Consider the following 18,791-nt stretch of genomic DNA (forward strand, 5'->3'; position numbering starts at 1 on the left):
ATTTCTTCCTTTCATGGGAGAAAGGTGGATCTGAGCAAAACAATCTTCCTAAATCAGCCTAAATATATTTGACTATCAGACATTTTGGAAAAAGAAGTTAGCATAACAGATACACCACTATGGTGTATCAAAGCAGTGTTTCCACAGTTAAAAATAACCTCATGTATGGTATACTTGTGCAAAATGCACTGGATTCAGAAATAAGGTTTGGGTTCTTCATTTGAAAGCAGCATCCTTACACACTCACGAGAAGAAAGATAGCTGCTGACTTGTGTACTCAACCAGAAAAATTCCTGGTATTCATAGTACAGTTCACACTACCTCATGTCCTGCCTGGAAAGGAAATAATATTTGATAATGGAGATAAAACTGAATAACAGAATCAAGTGTGAATGACATCTACCTGCATCTGATTCCTCCAGCAGTGCTTTACCTCAAGTATATACATACACATATGAATGTATACAGGTAAAGAAGCTGCACTGCTACAACACCAGGATTCTTTTGTTTAAGCACACGTTTAATTTGAGAGCTAACAAATTCCCACATGGATCACCCCACTTACCATATTTCTACCAAACTGCACTTACATGTTTGTGTGGGTTTTGCTATGAAAATTAAATAAAAAAAAATAAATAAAATAAATCCAACCAGTTTAAAAATTACTACCCAGCCAGCATCCTCTGCAGCTACCTGGTTCTTACAAATACTCCAATGGCTTTCTTACCCAATGCCCTAAGCTGAACTACATCCTCACACACGTTTTTTTCTGTGATTTGGGTGAAAATAGTTGATGAGTCCAAATAATTACTGATAGAGAAAGATCACCTGGAGGGTCTATTATGCACCAAGTCTTCAGTCTTTGATGTCCAAAAAAGTAGTATTCCCAACTCCTGGAAAATTTAGATTTCCTTAAGCAATTACATATGCTCTACAACACAGGCAACACCACAGACACCCAGGAGTTGCAGTAGAGAAAAAAGTGTGTTGTCTTCTCAGATAGTTATGATTTCTTATATTGATTTCTGAGAAGGAAAAAAAAAGGAGATATAGCATAAAGAACAGAACATTACAAGGTCTGCAGATAGATGACACCATGGATATCTTATCTGTGAACTCACCTGTCTGGGAGTAAAGCTATTATTCACACAAGTGATGACTAATTATTATTGTGAAAGTCTGAATTTCTAGACTGAAAAACAGACAAGATGGAACAGAGGTCTACATTTCAGCTGTCAAGAACACACAAGAAAATCTATGTCTCTAGGACCACAGCATAAGCTGAGAGATTCTTGCTCTGCTTTCCTGTAAATTGAAATTAATGCTAATTCAAGCACAACAGCAAATATCAAGTCTTATTCAAAGAATACTGAATTTTCTTTGCTCTTCTGTGACAGAAGAAAAGAGTAATTTTGCTCTCAGGTAGATAGCCTCTCTACTCAGACATGGTGAAGGTGCAAGATTTATACTTTTTACATGCACGAAAATACAATTTAAAATGTCTGTGATATATTATCCTCCTATTGGTGTGGAAACCTTTACAAAGATTTAAGCAGGGGGAATCAGTGACTAATCTTATAAAGCAACTTCATACACCTGCAACTGAGAAGCACAACTGACAATACCCTGATGTCTCATCAGGAAACATGAACACTCCGGGGGAATGGCAGGGATGGGATACAGGCAGCTGGCTGGATTTGACTTGTCCACACTGCCTCAAACGAAGGCAAGCTGATCCTAAGGAAATGAGAAGCACTGGTGGGTGCCATTACATACCTGGCTCTCTGCACTTTATGCCTGTCAGCCTTCAGGAATGCTGTGCTTCTTACAGTGCCCACTCATGCTGAGAAAGAGCTTGCGTGTCCCCACATATGCATGTGTTACCCACTGCCTTTATAAAATGCATGGGTGCATGCATATACTCCATATAGATCAAAATGTCACTTTTAAGTTTCTGTTGAAGGACAAAAGAAAAGCCCTGAAGGACAAAGAGAGTTACAAATGGGCAGGAGCACTGATCTATTTTAAGAAGTCAACATGAACTACCTGAAAGCCTTGTTAGAGGGTCCCTAAAGCCTATTAAAGGTTTTGGCCAAGACAGATTTAAGTAAGATTCTGTAAGCATTTGGAGAAACAGATTTGATACCGGCAGATGGGCTGCAACTCTAATAAGAGACCTCCATCTGTCCAGAAACCAGCTCTTCACTCTACACACACAGGGTATAAGTGTAGCACCAGCAAGTCTTACAGGGTAGAACCAATTCCTGCAAAAAACTTCAAAAGCAGCCATCATCTTTAAAAACCCCTGTCCTCATAAGAGACTTCACAGCACTTCCTTTCTTCCATAAGCAACTAATTTTCCAGAGAAAAAAATAACCTATTCAACTGCTATTTCCTGAAAGCACTTAATTTCTCTTCAAGTGATAGGAAAGATATTTCCCTGTCATGAAGTGATGCTGAGCAGAAAATTGTCCTTGAACAGAATACATCTCCATTTTTCCCCTAGTAACTGAGAATCTGTCTATGTAACATCATTTAGGTGACCTACCAATAGGGTCCAACATGCCCTATATGATACAGTATTCAGTTAAACCCCAACATAGAAGATACCAGAGCTCTGAGTTAAATGCACACAGTGCAAATATGGAGATCTCTTCTCCCTAACACCCGCTCGTCCCACAGAAACTGTTTCTGATCATTTGTCCTCTCAGATTGCAGATCCCTTCTCCCTTCACTTCCTTCTATACTCAAGCATGCAGAAATGAATTTAAGACTAAATCTGTGCTTATTCTCTGCATATAACCAGTAACCAATTTGCAGGACACTTAGAAATCTGAGAACAAGCAGAAAATACGCTGTGCATTCTACCATGCTGGGAAACAGACACACCACCCAGAAAATGGAAGACAAGCTTTACATGAAAGATATTCTTCCCTATGGGTTCATTATAGGATTTCCCTAAATTCTGAATTATCTGCTGCAGGTGCTTTCATATTTCAGTATTTCCCAAGTTCCTGGACTTCTCTGTTAAATCTATTATTAGAAGGGTCTTTAAGTATTGCCCACCACCATCTGGCAAATACTGAAAAATACTGTATTTTAAAGGCAGATTTTCTTTATCCAACCATCCATAGCTGATCCATTTCCTGCAACTGATACTGTACATCAAAATTTACCTATTTTTCACCCATTCAACGCTTTATATGTGGTATACACCAAGTATTGAGAACTGAATGGTCTGTGTGACAGCTATTTAGCAGCATGTCTGGAGACAGCCATCAGTTCAAAGATTCCATGTAAAACATGAAGATTTTTGGTCATGGAAGCTTGCTTTTAAAATGAGCTCTTTATGGAGGCCAAAACCTTTCCGAGCAGCTTATACCGTCTAGTTTAAATCCTGCAATTAGGAGGTTTTAGCTCCAGATTAATTAGTAGACAAAGCCACTTGAAGACTTGGAATGCCTATGGTTAGGAAATCATGATCTTCCTTCAAAACATGAGTTGACACAGCACATATGGCATTGTGCCAAAATCATACAAATTAATCAGAACCTGACCAGTTAACTTGAGTCCCTCGGCCTGCCACTCTGCTTCTGAAAAATATATAATTATATACTGCATGATTCAGTATGTGTTTACAACTGAACAATTGTTAAATTGACTATACTGCCCCTTGAACAAATTTCTAACACACACCCAATTTATGATTCATCTTAAATTCAGCGGTTACGCATGATTTATTCAGTCCTACAGCCGCGACGTTCTCCATGGCTTAACTGCCCTCAAAGGTGGCATGATTATTAGTCCTTTTCCTGTTAGGTGGGAAAACTTGGCATTTCTCTTTCACAAAAGATTCGTCTACTTGTTATCTCTGCCAGCTCCAAATGCTTACCAAGCTTATGGTTTCTGATCCAAGAAAGTGAATGTGATTTGGAGTGTAAAGAAAGACCCTCACCACAAAGAACATTAGCTTCAGTATCATTTGACAGCAGCATGAAAAACCTGAGTGATTTCTACAACTCCTCAGGAGACCTTCCACACAAAACAGACTGCCTGATCTACAGCAAAGACAAACAGATAGTCAGTGGTGTAACAGATTTGATTTAGCTTCACACACCGGAATGGACAAAGAACTCCATCTGATCACTATCTGCACCCCGCAAGGTTTTGGTACCTGGAGAGATTACAGGACAGAACAAGCTACAGCAGATGGCATTGCCAAAAAAATCAGGAAAAACAAGACAGCAGCACCTCCTCCGATGACATAATACCAAGCCTGCTATCACCAAAGAAATTCCAGAGTTCTGGGAAGTTTTGCTTTGTCTGGATGATAAATATTCATATTAGATGGACAAAAAGCCATATTACACCCTTGGGCTGCATAACAAAGACAAACTTTTCCTCTAGAAGACTAGAAACTGAAAGGGAAGTGATTCACAGCATCATCCTTCTTTCCTTTTATTTGAAGAACATTCCTACAAATAGTAATGGAAATCTAGTCAGTCTGAGGACATACACAGGTACTGCCCATGTACAAATTATATTTGCTGTATTGGAACAGAACCAAGCAGAAGGTCACATTAATCTCTGAAGCCACTGCCCAGTGAGGGATTATGTGAAAGGAGAATAGAAGCATAATATAACAGCACTTGAATCTTTTATTCACACGACTGGACCAAAGGGAGCTAGGCCAGTTACAGAATGCACGAAATTTTGCTGCCTTCACAATCAATTTGATGATACTGTGTATGACAGCTTAACTCTAAGTGTTACTGCATGAAGACCCAAGAAAACACTAACTACCATCGCCTAAAATAAACAGAAACACCTGATACTAAAAAAAAAAACAAAAACAAAAAAACCAAAACCAAACTTCCCTTCAAAACATTAGAGCTCAAGTCTTATATAATCTAGGCTGCATACAGCATAACTTTCATCCTTTACATGTATGTCTAGAACTTTGACAACAATCCAAATTTTCTTCCATTTCTGAATTTAGTATATCAGTTTTATTCTTGCAAACTTAAGAAAATGGGTATGGAATTTGAAAAGTATTATCTACATTTTCAGTATACAAACGGCATTAACGTTAATTCAATAATTCAGCTTTCAGGAAAAAAAATTCACAAATGTATGAATGAAAACATGGGCTGAACCTCTTCAAGTCCCATTTCTATCTTTAATTGCTAACTAAAGACTTCAGAGATTTTTCATTGATACATCACATAGAAAATTCATAAATATAGCACTTAAAAAACACCATTTGGAGAGTAGTCTGAAACAGATTTCAAAACTTTCAAATGTTTTACCAATAGTTTCAAAACAACCTCCCATAAACTTTGCTTGCAAAATACTGAATTTGAATGAGTTTATCAAACTGGACCAGTTGTACTGGTTTATCTCTAGTTGCATATGCTCTTAACCTGAGAAAAAGTAGTAGCAGCAATCAGTGAGAAGCACCAAGTGTTCACTTACAGAAATAAATGCCCAATTTCGTATTAATGTAAAGAGGCAAGGAGGAAAAAAAAAAGGAGGGGAGGAACAAAATTTTACAGATAGAAACCTTAGAGACAGGAAAATGTATTATCTTTGTCCACAGTGGGAAGTTATCCATAGATTCCTCACTGTGGACAAAAGCTGGAACCAAGACTTCAGAGAGCTGAGAGAGAAGAACAGAGAGTGTGCCTGCACTAAAGCACACATAGGCTTTTTTAGCCTAGGAAGAAATACCCAGCTTGCAAAGGAGCAGTCAGGAGCATTAGAAACTTTCACACAAAGAAAAATAAATTAAAAAATCATTATAGATACCAAGCCTTGCTGGCAAAAGTTAAGGGATTCAGTGGATCATCATTGATCAACTCCAGAAGAAAAGTACTTTTTCACCAAAAAATTGCTTTATTACTTGGTTTTACACTACTGACCCTTTTTCATTCATTTCATACCTAGACACTGAATATTAACCCAGTTATTCAGGGGAAAATAAATCTATAGAACCATTCATAGCCTGCATTTTAAAAGATACAAATTAAAATTTTGAGCTTTGGCAAAAAATTTAACTGAAGACAGCTGGTATTAACCTAGCTTTTGCTCTCTAGCATACTGATGAGTGACGTCTCCTATTTTCTAGGGATCTTTTACAGTACTTACTTGTATAGAAGCTGTTGTAAAACTTCACCCTTGATTTTACACCATCAGTCTACAATAAGGTAATAAAAAACCCAATTTCTCCCACTGGCAGATGGGAATGGGAAAAAAAGGAAGGTGAAGGAAATCCAAAGTTTCCGGGCTCAGAAGTCACACACAATTTACAGTTGCTCTATATAGCCAGGCACCTGCTGGTGTCAGTAGAGCTTTTTTCACACAGCAAAATCTGAAATCTTTTAAAGGAGCTGGAAGACTTCACACCACTTTGAGGTTCTACCAAAACTATTGTAAAAAGCAGTTGCTCTTTTTAGATGTGACTTACGTCTTGGCACAAACATTGTGTCGTTTATTGCTAGGTTTTTTTTAACTAGCTATTATAGCCTATCACTGAAAATACATCATAAGCCTTGAAATTAATGTTCTCTACACAAAAAGTAAATATACATATATAAAACCTATTAAAGTCTAGACAAGCAATAGTTTCTCTTCCATTTCTCCAAAACCACTGAAGAGGGAAGCAGAACAAACAGACTTTGCATCTTTGCAGCAGACTTCCCAACAAGCAGTTCATGTTACGGTGAAAAGTTAAATTCTGTGATCTTCAGCTCTTTAATATTCTCAAAGCAAAATCAATGGGTGGGACAGAATCAGCGATAATTAATGTGTATATCAAAGGGTTCAGTTAATGTGAAGCACAAAACTGTTTTCTATAACATTGCAAACTATATTCTGCACTAGGCAAGCACCAGGGAATTTTCCACATACCATGTTAAATTCAGTTTAATTCTATTCTGCTCACTAACACTGAGTAGTTGAAGACAGAAATTCCTTCAGTGTCTGACAATATGACAAAACTAAGGGCTTTGTATTTAAAAATGTTCTTTTCAACTATTCTGTGCAAGGGCAAAGGGCACACACAGCACACATATTAGTATCAACAGAGCACAAGAATCTCATGCTGAGGGAAGCAAGAACTAAAAGAACGGCTCTTGTACAGAATGTCCTTCCCTTCCTAAGTAATATGTTTCTTATCTGTAAAAGGAATCCAATTATTTATGACCATACAAATTGGTTTTTGTTGTTGTACTTTTCATGTGATGCCATTTAAAATGACAGTTTACTTATGTATTTTACCATTTTACCTGGTAGTATATTTTCACTTTCCTATTCAACAACTAAAACTACAACCTAAACTTGTGATATCACCAAGGTGTTCCTGTCTTTTTCTCCTCTCTTCCTTTTTACTCTAGAGATATGCATGAAAATTAATTCCCCTGATAACTTGACCATCCACCATTTCATCCCTCCCTAACAATCTGAACAAAGGCAATACAGATTCCATGACACAAAGGGTGAAAAAGCCAGGAAGGAATTGCAGCTGGAACCAGACAGCTGTTCTTCTCTGAACATCAAGTCAAGCCCATGTGGACACACATGAGCTTCAGAGGCAGATCGCAAAAGATTTCTTATTAAGCTTATTATGCTTTTGGGCATTTTTTTCTTTTTTTTTTTTTTTGAAAGGATTTAAAGAAGTTCTCCATTTGGAAGAGCTTCCCATTTCTGTGGGTTCAGAAACTTAAGCAATGTTTAATACAAGTACTAACTGGATCAGGCCAGCTCTCCCACCCCCTTTCCTGGCAATCACAAGTTTACTGAGTTCCTGAGCTCAAGCTGCACAGTCAAATCTAATAGTCACTGATGTTCTCTGTTCTGCTAACTTCTCTAATCCCCTTCTGAGCACATTTACACTTTCACTCCACATGACATTTTGTTCCAGTAACACAGCTGCAATTAAGCAGTTCACAAAGAGTATTTTCTGTTGTTTGTAAGACAGCAACTTCTCAAATTTCACTAGAAAAGAACATGCTAAAGGTCTTGAAGGACCCAGCCATGCCTCAAAGTTGCCTGACTTTTACTAAACACCAGTAAATGTTTGCAGCTACCAAAAATAACAGAATAGGGTTTCTTCCAACAAAAGCAATCAATTTTCCAGCATACTAAATATTTTCTCTCCTTAAGGAAATGCATGGATATAAGATTTCAAAATTATTATAAAACCACTTTTAGGATTTTCCTTAGTATTTTTCGTGTATCCTTTTTTCATGTATTTTGTGTATTATTGTGTAGTATTGTGTATTATTGTGACAAAACAACAAAAAACAGGCCTTAAGTTTTCTTCCTTTACACACCATATTCCTCAAATACAGAGAACATAGAACTGGATCAGAGATCAAGGAAAAACAGAAGAATTATTCTTACCAAAACTGTTTTCCAATAGATTGAAACAAACTAACGTGATACGATGGTATCAGAAAACCTCTAAAAACAAGAGTAATTAAAAAAAAAAGACAATTTTTATAATGCATCTCACTTCTGAAACACCCAAGTCTTGTGCCAATCATGGTGAGCACTCACACTTTAAATTGACATAAAGGAGCTTTACATAGCTATTTCATTAATTCTGTTCTACGTGTTAGCCCATGTGCTTAAAGCTCCAGGCTGATTTGGCTGTTCCTTCGGCTGTTCCACACATGTGATATCCTAACTGCAAAGCCACTCGATAAATGAGTCTATATTTCTGATGAAACAAACTTTCAGCACTGCCAGCTAGCAAATCTTTTATAATCAGATAATCTTTAAATTCTTTATTAAGGTCATTCAAGGGATTCAATGACAGGGCACACTGGAAAAAGGAGTAGTTCAAAATTTAAAGTTCTTTACCATTAGCTTGTTTTGCTAAGCATTGTCAGATTATAGCATCAGAAGAAGCCTCTTTCAGGAAATGTAAGTCTAAAGTTTTGGGGTTCCTTAAAAACCTAGAGTATATATTTCTTGCAAATATTATTAGATAGATCACTATAATAAGACTTCCCAGACAAAATTCTGGTTTTCAGAGTCTGAACAACCTTACAAATAAGAAGGGCTAAGAGGATAAATAGCTCTAAAAAAACCTACAAAAAACCAAGAAAACAAACAAAAACCCACAAGACAGAAATCAGATAATTAGTAACCCTTGAAGACCTTAAACACAACCACTAAGCTGGGAACACCTAAAGGACTTGCAGCTATGAAAGTCTGAAAACTCATCCCAATCTTTACAAGGAAGAAACCTCAGCTCACAGAAGTCTCCACCACCAGCACATGAGATAAGGACAGTCTTGCAAAGCCCATAAACCTGAACTAGAGGAAGCTGAAGGTGTCCCAGCACATCTTGAATAAACCCAACCCTTTCTTTCTCCCCCCCCATTCTTTACCCCACATTCCTTTTATTCCAGACTGTGTGCTCCTCAAAAAAATAATTGTTTTCTAAGAGTTTTCACAAGCTAGACCTTCCAGGTCAAAATTTTCCAGGTGCTGTACAGGTATTCTTGCTATCCTGTAAAATAATATCTTCCTTTTTCAGATACAAGTCATTTGACAGCCCACAAATGCTATTCTTGTATGGAGCACTGTTAATTTATGGACGTACAGACATATACTGCATTGTCTACTGCAATGTTATGTATCAATAAGGATGTCAATAGCATTTGCATTCCACTTTCATCCCACTCGAATTTCCAGTGAAGTTAGTAGGGAAAGCCTCATCGTTCTTCAGGGTGTATCAATTCCGATGTCAACCATAAATGTCAAAGTTAATTTTATGGAAAAATATAATAAAAATTTAAGTTTTCCCTGGACTGGAGCATTTTTTTTTTTTTTTTAATATTTCAGCGTATTTATTAGATGTGCAATTATTGTTTGCTGCCACATTCTGTAGAGTTTTCTAACACTGATTAATAAGCTGAATGTTTGTGCAAGTGTTTCTGAAGCTCTGTCTCTAATGGTTAAGAGGAAAGCCCTTTAGGTGCAAGGCACTGGTCTAAGAACAGAAAAGATGATTGAAGATACATGAAAACTCTAAAACAGAGTCTGTGAAGGCTGGACCAAATCTCATTCCTCCAAGAAACCTACCCAAGATAAATCCTTTACCCAAAAGTGCACAGGGAGCTTATTAACAAATAAATCTCTGCATAATACATGCATACAGGCAGTACTCATTTCCTAAGTGTTCAAGACTTACAGAAGTTGAAAGCAAACTGGCTTCAGAAGAACAAACAGAAAATGCACCTCCTCAATCACTGAAAAATAGTTAAAACTCACTAAGGCACTTGAAAGAAATACCTAACAAATCTTCTGAAGGAGAAACCAGTACTTATCACCTGTTGAAGCATCCCATTTAAGGAAGTTACACACAGTCTTTAATTAGGCTGCTGGAAGGATAGCTCCACATAAACCTAACCACACAATTGTCCAGTCAGTGACACATACTACAGGAGCTGTCTCTCGAAGCAATATGTGTGTTGTTCCTCACTGACATTAAAAAGCAAAGCATAAAAGCAGCACTTGGACCATCCTACCAGCCATTTGCTTGCCTGGGATTTAAACTCTCAAGTTAATTCATTGAAGGCAAATACAGCTTTTGCACTGACTTGTGAAAAGAGAACTATTATTCCACTGGTCATAATCCTAAGCACTAGGAGGGGATTTTCCACCTACTGATTTTACAGTAAATGTACTAAAAGGCAAAACTTCTGCTCCACTTCCCTTCTCTAATTTTTCTCTGTTGAAACACTAAATTCTGTGACAAGAGAAATGGGTAAAATCAGTAATAACATAATGCTGGTGCCTTGATGACTTGTGGTAAGAGAAGGAAAATCAGCAAGATATTTTAGAGCACTGATACCCTGATGAGGAAACTAGGTAGAAAAGTTAGGCTGTTTATGTATGACATGGTTAAATATCTACGTGCTTCATTTTTTTACGCCTCTATTGCTTAAGGCAATATCTAAGTCCAAATCTATCATCATTTAAACCAGGCATGACTTTGCCAGGAAGCACAACTATTTCTAACAGCTGAAGTTTCAGACTTTAATTTAGCTCTCTCTTCAGTCCATTTCATCTTTTAAAATAACAATATATAGAAGTGGTTAGCAGAAAAAAGTCAACAGTCCCACCAAAAAAGATGGAACGCATTCAAAACCAAATAAGGTTGCTTACAAGTTTCAAATTTTGTAGTTAATATTTCAACAGCAATGTTCTACAGGGTAAAACAGACGTGGTTTTATGAGTCCCATTACTTTTCCCTGGTGACCCTAAGAAAGCCCTGGAACCACGTGCATCACAGGTTTATTAGGGTGGGTTTTTATGCTCTCCATGTAGCCATTCATGGTTATCTGAAAACTGGAAAAAACCACAATGCAATATGCACATGTTATTGAGATGCTGAAGAAATTAATATTAAAAAAGGGAAAAATCCTCATCTGAAACATAGAATTAATCTCTGGGAACCAATTCCCCTGTGCAAACAAGGAGCTGCTAATGAGAGTGTCTACTGCCCTAGAGATTATGAGACAAACCGTGTTCTGTCTGTACTCAGCAATAACTTAGATGCACTCAGTTCCTTGGGTTCTTTCTCTAACAGGTTTTGAGGGCCTACCCACTACATAAGCAGAATTCTGGCTGTTATGTGAATTAAAATAAAGACAGACTATAAGATATAGACACGAGACTCCAAGAAGCTTCCATCTCCAAGCATGCAATTCTACCACAAAAAAATTATTTACATTAGCAAATATTTATGCTTTTCAATGCCAATTCTGAAACAGCGCTTAAGTGAACAAAAATTATAGCAATTTCAACAACATTGGCAAAACTGTGCTACTGCAATGAGCTGCTATTTATTGTCAGTTTCATACAGCACACAGTATGGTGCTAAGATTCCAACACACAATGGTATCCTGGAGTGTGCCTGTAAGATTACTGTCATCTGCCTGCTAGAGAACATCAGTTGCATCTATATACACATACAGATGTAGCCAAAAAGAGCTTTAACAGCGGTTGTGAAACTGGGTATGAAACACACAAGAACCTGTGTATTTCCACTGATTTATCCAGCTTTTATTATGATGAAAAGCACACCAAAAAATTGCAAATTTGTATGCTCTAACTGCCTTCTCCCTAAAGAAGTAAACTAAACTGGCTTTCAAGGAAAAGTCTGATAGGAAAAGGCCTCTTTTAAGTTCTTTAGCTTGAGAAAAGAGTATTTCCTAAGAAGCTCAGCATCAGTTTCAAGCTTACAGCACAAATATATGTCACCTGCAACAGGGCTGCTCAAGAAAAGTCCCCCATAAAAACTTCCAGCTCTTTTCTACTTTTCTAAATAAACCAGACTTCAGATCCACCATTTCCAATGTATCTCTATGCACATGCCTAAAGCCAAGTACTCACACATCACACAAATACTCAGAGAAGATGTCAACACCACATAAAAGCCATTTTCAGATTCACTTTCAAAAATTTCAGCCAGCTCTATAGAATGTTCCCGCCCATATTTCCTCCCACAGATGCAGACAAATGCTCTTTAGGAAGACAACCTCCAAGAAACACACACACAAAAAAATTTAGCCAGAGCTGAATAAAGAAACCATGAAACCCCAGAAAACCATGTCCTTCCTCTGACAAGGCAGAAGCATACAGAAATTAACAGTCTCAAAGTCTACTAAAAAAACATGATGTTTTTGACAGCATCAGATTAGTTCACAAAGCGGTTTGTGTTCAGTTCCCAACTTGAGCACTTAAATTTTCATCATTTTTAGGTCAGTCAGTTCCTCTCCCTGAGCTTTAATTTTAGCCTCAAAACAGGAGATGAAGCTTTCCTCTCTTTTCCAAGTACCTCATCTCACCTAATTTAATGACCAATTGTTTGAAGCAGGAACCAGGAGCTAACACAGCACCTAGTCCTAAACCTGACATTAATTACCCTACCACCTGTAAGACCTTAATAATACTCAACATCCTGCAAAACTACAGTATTCCCTATAAATACCAGCAATCAAAAATAAAGGTCTCCTTTAATTCTTGACATATTACTTGCAGACATTTCTGTGGCATATTGAATTTACACATTAAAGATAAAGGACAGATGAAACCCTAAGAACAAAGCCTTCCCACGTCTGTTATTCTTCCTACAGAGTGTCACAACTGGAGCAGATCTCTATCCCAACCAATTGGATTTCAAATTCACAGGGCATATCATTGTCCCAAGGCAACCTACTCCATAAATTGCCTTTTATGAAAGCATTTTAACAGATAATGATGCACAAAGAATATGTCTGGTTCCTCACCAGGTATTCAAGTGGCAGAGGAGAAAGAGAAGCCCAGATGAAATAAAAACGGCACCAAAGAGTCGTCTTGTGCCCTTCCCATCTGTAAATGCCAGCTTCCTTCTCTGTACTTCAGGAGGAGGTGGGGCTGGGAAACATTTCTTTCAGAAGTTCCACCCTTCTTTACAGATGCACAGATTTCATTAATAGTTAACTGGCGACACACAACATTAACTTACCCTGGTATTCACAGCTTTCCATCCACGCGTGTCCCATGGTAAGCGACAGCTTGGGGCAACTGCTTACAAATATTTTTTTGCACCATGACACCCTACATCAAGACTTGCTTTTCAATCTTTCCATCTCACTGACTAGCTCACTTTGAAACAGTAAAATTCCAGCCAATTTTTTCTGTAAGCAGAGGAAAAAAAGTGACAGACTGTTGAGCTGATAACCAACACTTCTTCCAAAAATGCAGCAATACTTTATGTTCTTAAGCTTAACAATCTACTGATCTGGCAAAATCACTTTGAGTTTTATCATCAGTGGACTAAAGGTTCTAGTTTGTGACGCAAGTAAAAAGCTCTTCTGAAGAAAATTGTTCCCCTTAAAAAGCTGACCTTACTCTTGTTCAGGTTAATAAGTCTTCACAGGTACTCTGGAGCAACCACTACAGAGGCTTTTGAGTGCAAGGTCTCCTTCACTGTGAAGAACTTTGAACAAGAGAATGTCAATATTAACAAGGCCCTCTGGGCCATAATGTCGTGTATTTCAACATATAAATATTTGAAGCTATTTAAGAGCAGCAGCATTCAGAGACCTCAGTGATAAAGAAGAACTTTGTGAAACTGACAGGCACTTCAACAATAAACTCCATTTAAGAGTCTGCCCAGTCTCATTTTATCTAATTACTTACCTCCCTTACAGGAACAGCATGCTATTAAGGTTTGCTGATTAAGATTTGAAGGTACTTTGAAGATTTATTGTACCATACAACCACTAATTATTATTGTTCATACCTGCATTTGGTTGGGAGAAAAATAGCTAGGTGCCAAATAATTTCTGTTCCACACGTAAAAATAAAAATATTTGCCCTGCTGTGCTCTTTAGAAAGTGAACAGCAAAATGACTGCATTTTTGCTTTCAGACCCTCTCTGTGATAGTCTGTATGAGTCATGAGGCTGAAAAAATCCCACCATAAAGGGAAAAAAAAAATAAAAAAATAAAGAAAAGAAAAGACACTACAATTTCCTGCCACCAGAACAGGTAACATTTGTGCCCTGGCAGCTTCCCAGGAATGCAATCTCCTCCCTTTCCTAGGCTTCTTCACTACTTCCCTTCAAGGCATTGAAAATGACAATGGTACGCACAATTTACATTGCTATGCACAAGTTATCACAGGCTCACGATGACCAGTCACAGTGGTTATTTACCACTCATCCACACGGTCCATTTTTACTTTCAAAGGCCTGTGAAGCTGTAAATAGACTACTGGGTCACATCCTTTCACCAGGCTCTGTTAACCTGGTGAAAATACACTCAGTGTACTCACTTATGCTTTAACATTCTGTCCAACATTTTCACACAGATACTTCCTTGCTCTTCCATCCACTCAAATGTCCTTGAGCCTGTGGTTCTCACAGCCTTCAATTCCACTCAACAAGTGTCTTGGAATCAAGAGTTGTTTTGTTGTTTTTTTTTAAATTGAACTGTTAGAACAACATCCTGTGATACAGCCTGTCTCATTTCATATCCAGTATATTCAAAAGTGTTTCATTTTACTGCACCCAAACTTAAAGAAAAACAAAACCACACTCTGATTAGGAAAAAAATCAATATAAAACCTCTAATCTAAATAAGGCTCATTTTTCTATCATGCACAGCAAAAGAAAAAAAAATAAAAAGTCCCATTCAGGAATACATTATGCGCCTTTCCACTCACTGAACAAGGTTGTTAGGTTAAAAATGAGTAATAAAGTATCTTTAAAAGTTAAACTGTGTATTTTTCTCTCGCTGTTATTCTCTTTTTTCCTTAAATTACCGCTTAAATTCTAGAACTGCTCATGGAAAGACATACTTGTTGGCAGATAAAAAAAAAGACTCTCCAAGTGAAACACATCTGCTGCATTTGAAAGCTGAACAGATATGTTCGATGGATAGCACTAGGAGTGGTAGCAATTTCTGTTGTAACTGCACTACCAGAAGATCCCCTGACTAGATCTTTCCTCATCAGTATTTCTTGCACAAGACCCAAATAGTTTGTTTTCTCGTTTGTATCTCTACCGTGGCTGATGTTAACTCTTGCAGAAATGTCTTTAGAACCTATTTCTGGCCATCCAATGACAGACTTGAATGGGCCAAGTCCAGACAGATGTCTGATGCTTAATGTGAACACCGACAGCAGTGCTGCTCTGGAATGGGTGCTGAATGTCATCATTTCACCAACCTGAGCCCAAACGAATGACCTGGGAGTCATGACACCTCAGAAAAAATATATATATATTCAATGACAGCTTTCTCACATGAGGTTCAACCCTCAGGAAAATGTCTGTATATTCTGACCCAGTTTCGCTGCACAGTTTCACAAAACACCTCTTCCCTGAAAAGGTTTCAGGAACTGATCACGGTTACTGCCCCAGCTAGTTCCACATGCAAAGACTTTCATATTCCCTTCTCCAAAACTCACACCTTAATAAGATGGCTAGACACAGATTACCTGCAACCAACCTTACAGTTTCCATGTCCTACATTTACTTCTGATCCTACCTACAAAACCAAACCGGTTCCCAAATGTTTCCCCAGTAAACAGGAGGGGTACAGAACAGCTCCTGGCGGTTCCCTATGAAGTCACTGCCTTTGTTGTTTTAAACATGCAATTTAAAGAGAATGACACAATCTAGAATATGAGAGAGATTATCCTGCGGTCTGCGGAGGTGTCGATTGCTAGGAGATAAAAAGCCAATGAAACCTACGCTATTTCTCATCACCGGCCAACAGATTTATCCTTCATTTCTGCTCCTCCAAAAAACGTTAATGAGGAAAAAGTTTCCTCTCTGTTAACAAGTCCGAGGGCTGCGGGGGCTGCTTTGTTTGGCTGGCGCAGGCAAACCCAGGCCCTTCTCGGCCGGCAGAGCGTGTCCCGCTGCTGCCGAGCGCCCGGCCCGACCCCACGGGAGCGGGCTGCAAGTCCCGGTGGGAGCACCGAAATCCCCCGCCGCTGCGTGCGGCCTTTCTTCACCTCTCCCACAGCCCGCCGCCGGCCCCGCCGCGATCCGAGAAGCGAAGCCAGGCGCTCACACGCCCACCGGCGGCCATCCCTCCGGGACAGCCCCATCCCCCCGGAAAGCCCCGCTCGGCGGAGGCCGCCGCCGGGATCGCTGCCCCGCTCGGAGCGGGAGCCGCGTACCTACCGCCGCTCTGGAGCCACTGTCCGCGCTGGCAGGGCGGCGGTAGAGCCAAGCAGCGCCGAGCTTCGCCCGGAGCGGCCGCGCAGGGCTGCGCTGGGAGCGCGGAGCAGCATCGCCTCCCCGCCGGCCGCCAGACCCGGCACGGAGAGGGCGGGAGCGGCGGTGCTCCCCGCCCCGCAGCTCCCTCCCTCCTTCCCTCCGCATTCCCTCCCTCTCTGCCGCCGTGCACGGCCGCCCGCAGCCGCCCCTGTGCCCCGGTACCTGCGGGTACGCACCGCGGCCGCCCGGCCCCGCCGGCCCGGCGCTCCCGCTGCCCGCTCCGCTCCTCTCGGTCGCTGCCCCTCAGGGCCGCCAGCAGCGCGGGGAGGCGGCCGCGCACCGCCCACCGCCCCCGACCGCCGCGCCTTCGTCCCCTCCCTCCCGCTCTCTCTCTCCTCTCTTCTCTCTCTCTCTCTCTCTCTCTCTGTCTCTCCCTCCCGGCCCCGGGGCGGCGGGGAAGATGCTGACACACGCCCGGCCCCGCCCGCTCCCTCCGCGCCCGCCCGGCCCCGGCCCCTTCCCGCCCTCAGGGTCCGGCCGGAGCGCCACAGCTTGGGGATTGACTCTGGAAGTGGCTCTCCTGGGGGCGAACTTCAGCCCTGTTCTTGGCCCCAAAGGCGTTTCTTCGGTTTTGTTTGGTTTTAGTTTTTTTTTAGGTTTTTTTTTTTTTTTTCCCATTTTCTTTTTCTCGGGGATGATCTGGCTGCTCACAGACCTTGGCTCTTCAGCTGGAAGTCTTGGCCTGAAAACTTGAACAAAAGCCTTAATGGCAAAGCTTTCAGACACGATTGTTCATAGCTGTTTGTTCATAGCTGTTAGACAAACTTGATGAGGGAAAGCTCCAGTTGATGAGCTGAAAAGTTGCCCTTTTCTGCCTTTTTTTAAAAAAAAAAAAATAAATTAAGACTTCTTTTTACACTTCCAGTGTGAAATCCACTGTGGGAACCCACTTCCCACTTGTACAGTGGGGTTGAAGCGCCTCCGGTGGGTTCCTCTGGAGTTTTTGTAGTAGATCCCTCCTTTGTGGAGACAGACTGTGGAAGAATATAGTCACAAAATGGCACTTTTACACACAAAGGAAAATGCCACCAGAAGTGTGGTCCCAAATTCATGCTGTGCAAAAATGAAATTTCAGAATGATAGTCTGGAAGAGTAATTTCTGTTTGAAAAGAAAAAAAATTTAAAAATTGTGAATACAGTTGCTTTAGAGTAAATAAAAATAATTGACTGTAACTGTTTCCTAGTGAAATACCAAATACCAATTGCTTTGTATAAACTAAAGTATTAAGGACTCAGAAAAAAAGTCAGTCTGCCGTAACTAATAATGTCAGGGACTTTGTGTAAGTCATAACAAAAATAAAGATGAGTAGTAAAACTAATTTACATAGTAAGAGGTTACAGTAATCTGAGAGGTTGTTAGTTATGTAATTTAAATATAATTTTCTTGTAATACAAGTTCTTTGAGTTGATAACTATCTACTTACATTTTAAGGTGAACTGACTATATTACTATCCACATTTTCAAAAGGAGTTCATTTTGGTCCCTGCATGTTTCATACATTTGATGGCACCTCCTCTTTCTACAGGTTACTGTCTCACTGAAAGAGAACTTTTTATAGGTGCTAATGATATGTAATAGATTTTATCCTAAAACTCTGCTTCCACACTTTAGATCACTTCATAGTGGCCCTAACCCATGCCACTATATATTCTTTCTTCACTCTATTTGAAGATAGGCCACAGAAAGAATTATTTGTAGGAATACAATTTTTTGCAAAGGTACATTATTAATTCAAGGAAACAGAATGAGTGAAGTGGGACTTGAGGATGTGTTAAAACCCAACCTACATAACCAGGCAATATTGTACCTGAATATGCCTCTGAATATAGAAGTCTCCTCCCAAGAGAGTCACCTCTCTTAAAGGACTGTAAATTTGATTGTAATTGACTTTCCTCAAAAGAAGATTTAGTTCCTTGTTCTTCATTCTCCTAATGAGCCTCTGTTTGGGGCAGCATTTTCCTTGGTCTCGTAAATGCATGTGAATGCCTTAACAATTAC

At 39.6% G+C, this 18,791-nt stretch overlaps 1 protein-coding gene across 7 annotated transcripts in view; it reads right to left on the reverse strand.

Annotated features, from left to right (window-relative positions):
• The window catches only part of PTPN13 (protein tyrosine phosphatase non-receptor type 13), a 111,568-nt gene extending 94,548 nt beyond the window's left edge, over nt 1–17,020 (reverse strand). For 2 of the 7 annotated variants that reach the window (XM_015625374.3, XM_015625373.3), the window contains exon 1: nt 13,526–13,609. In XM_015625374.3, coding sequence (XP_015480860.1) covers nt 13,526–13,562 — 37 coding nt within the window. In that variant the 5' untranslated portion in view covers nt 13,563–13,609. Of the gene's footprint in view, nt 1–13,307; nt 13,369–13,525; nt 13,611–16,696; nt 16,817–16,954 lie in introns of those variants that run through there. The other 5 variants (XM_015625376.3, XM_015625375.3, XM_015625372.3 and 2 more) reach the window with 5 other exon arrangements.
• Between the last annotated feature and the right edge of the window lie 1,771 nt (nt 17,021–18,791).

Source organism: Parus major, chromosome 4, assembly GCF_001522545.3.
Source record: "Parus major isolate Abel chromosome 4, Parus_major1.1, whole genome shotgun sequence".
Taxonomy (NCBI): Eukaryota; Metazoa; Chordata; class Aves; order Passeriformes; family Paridae; genus Parus; species Parus major.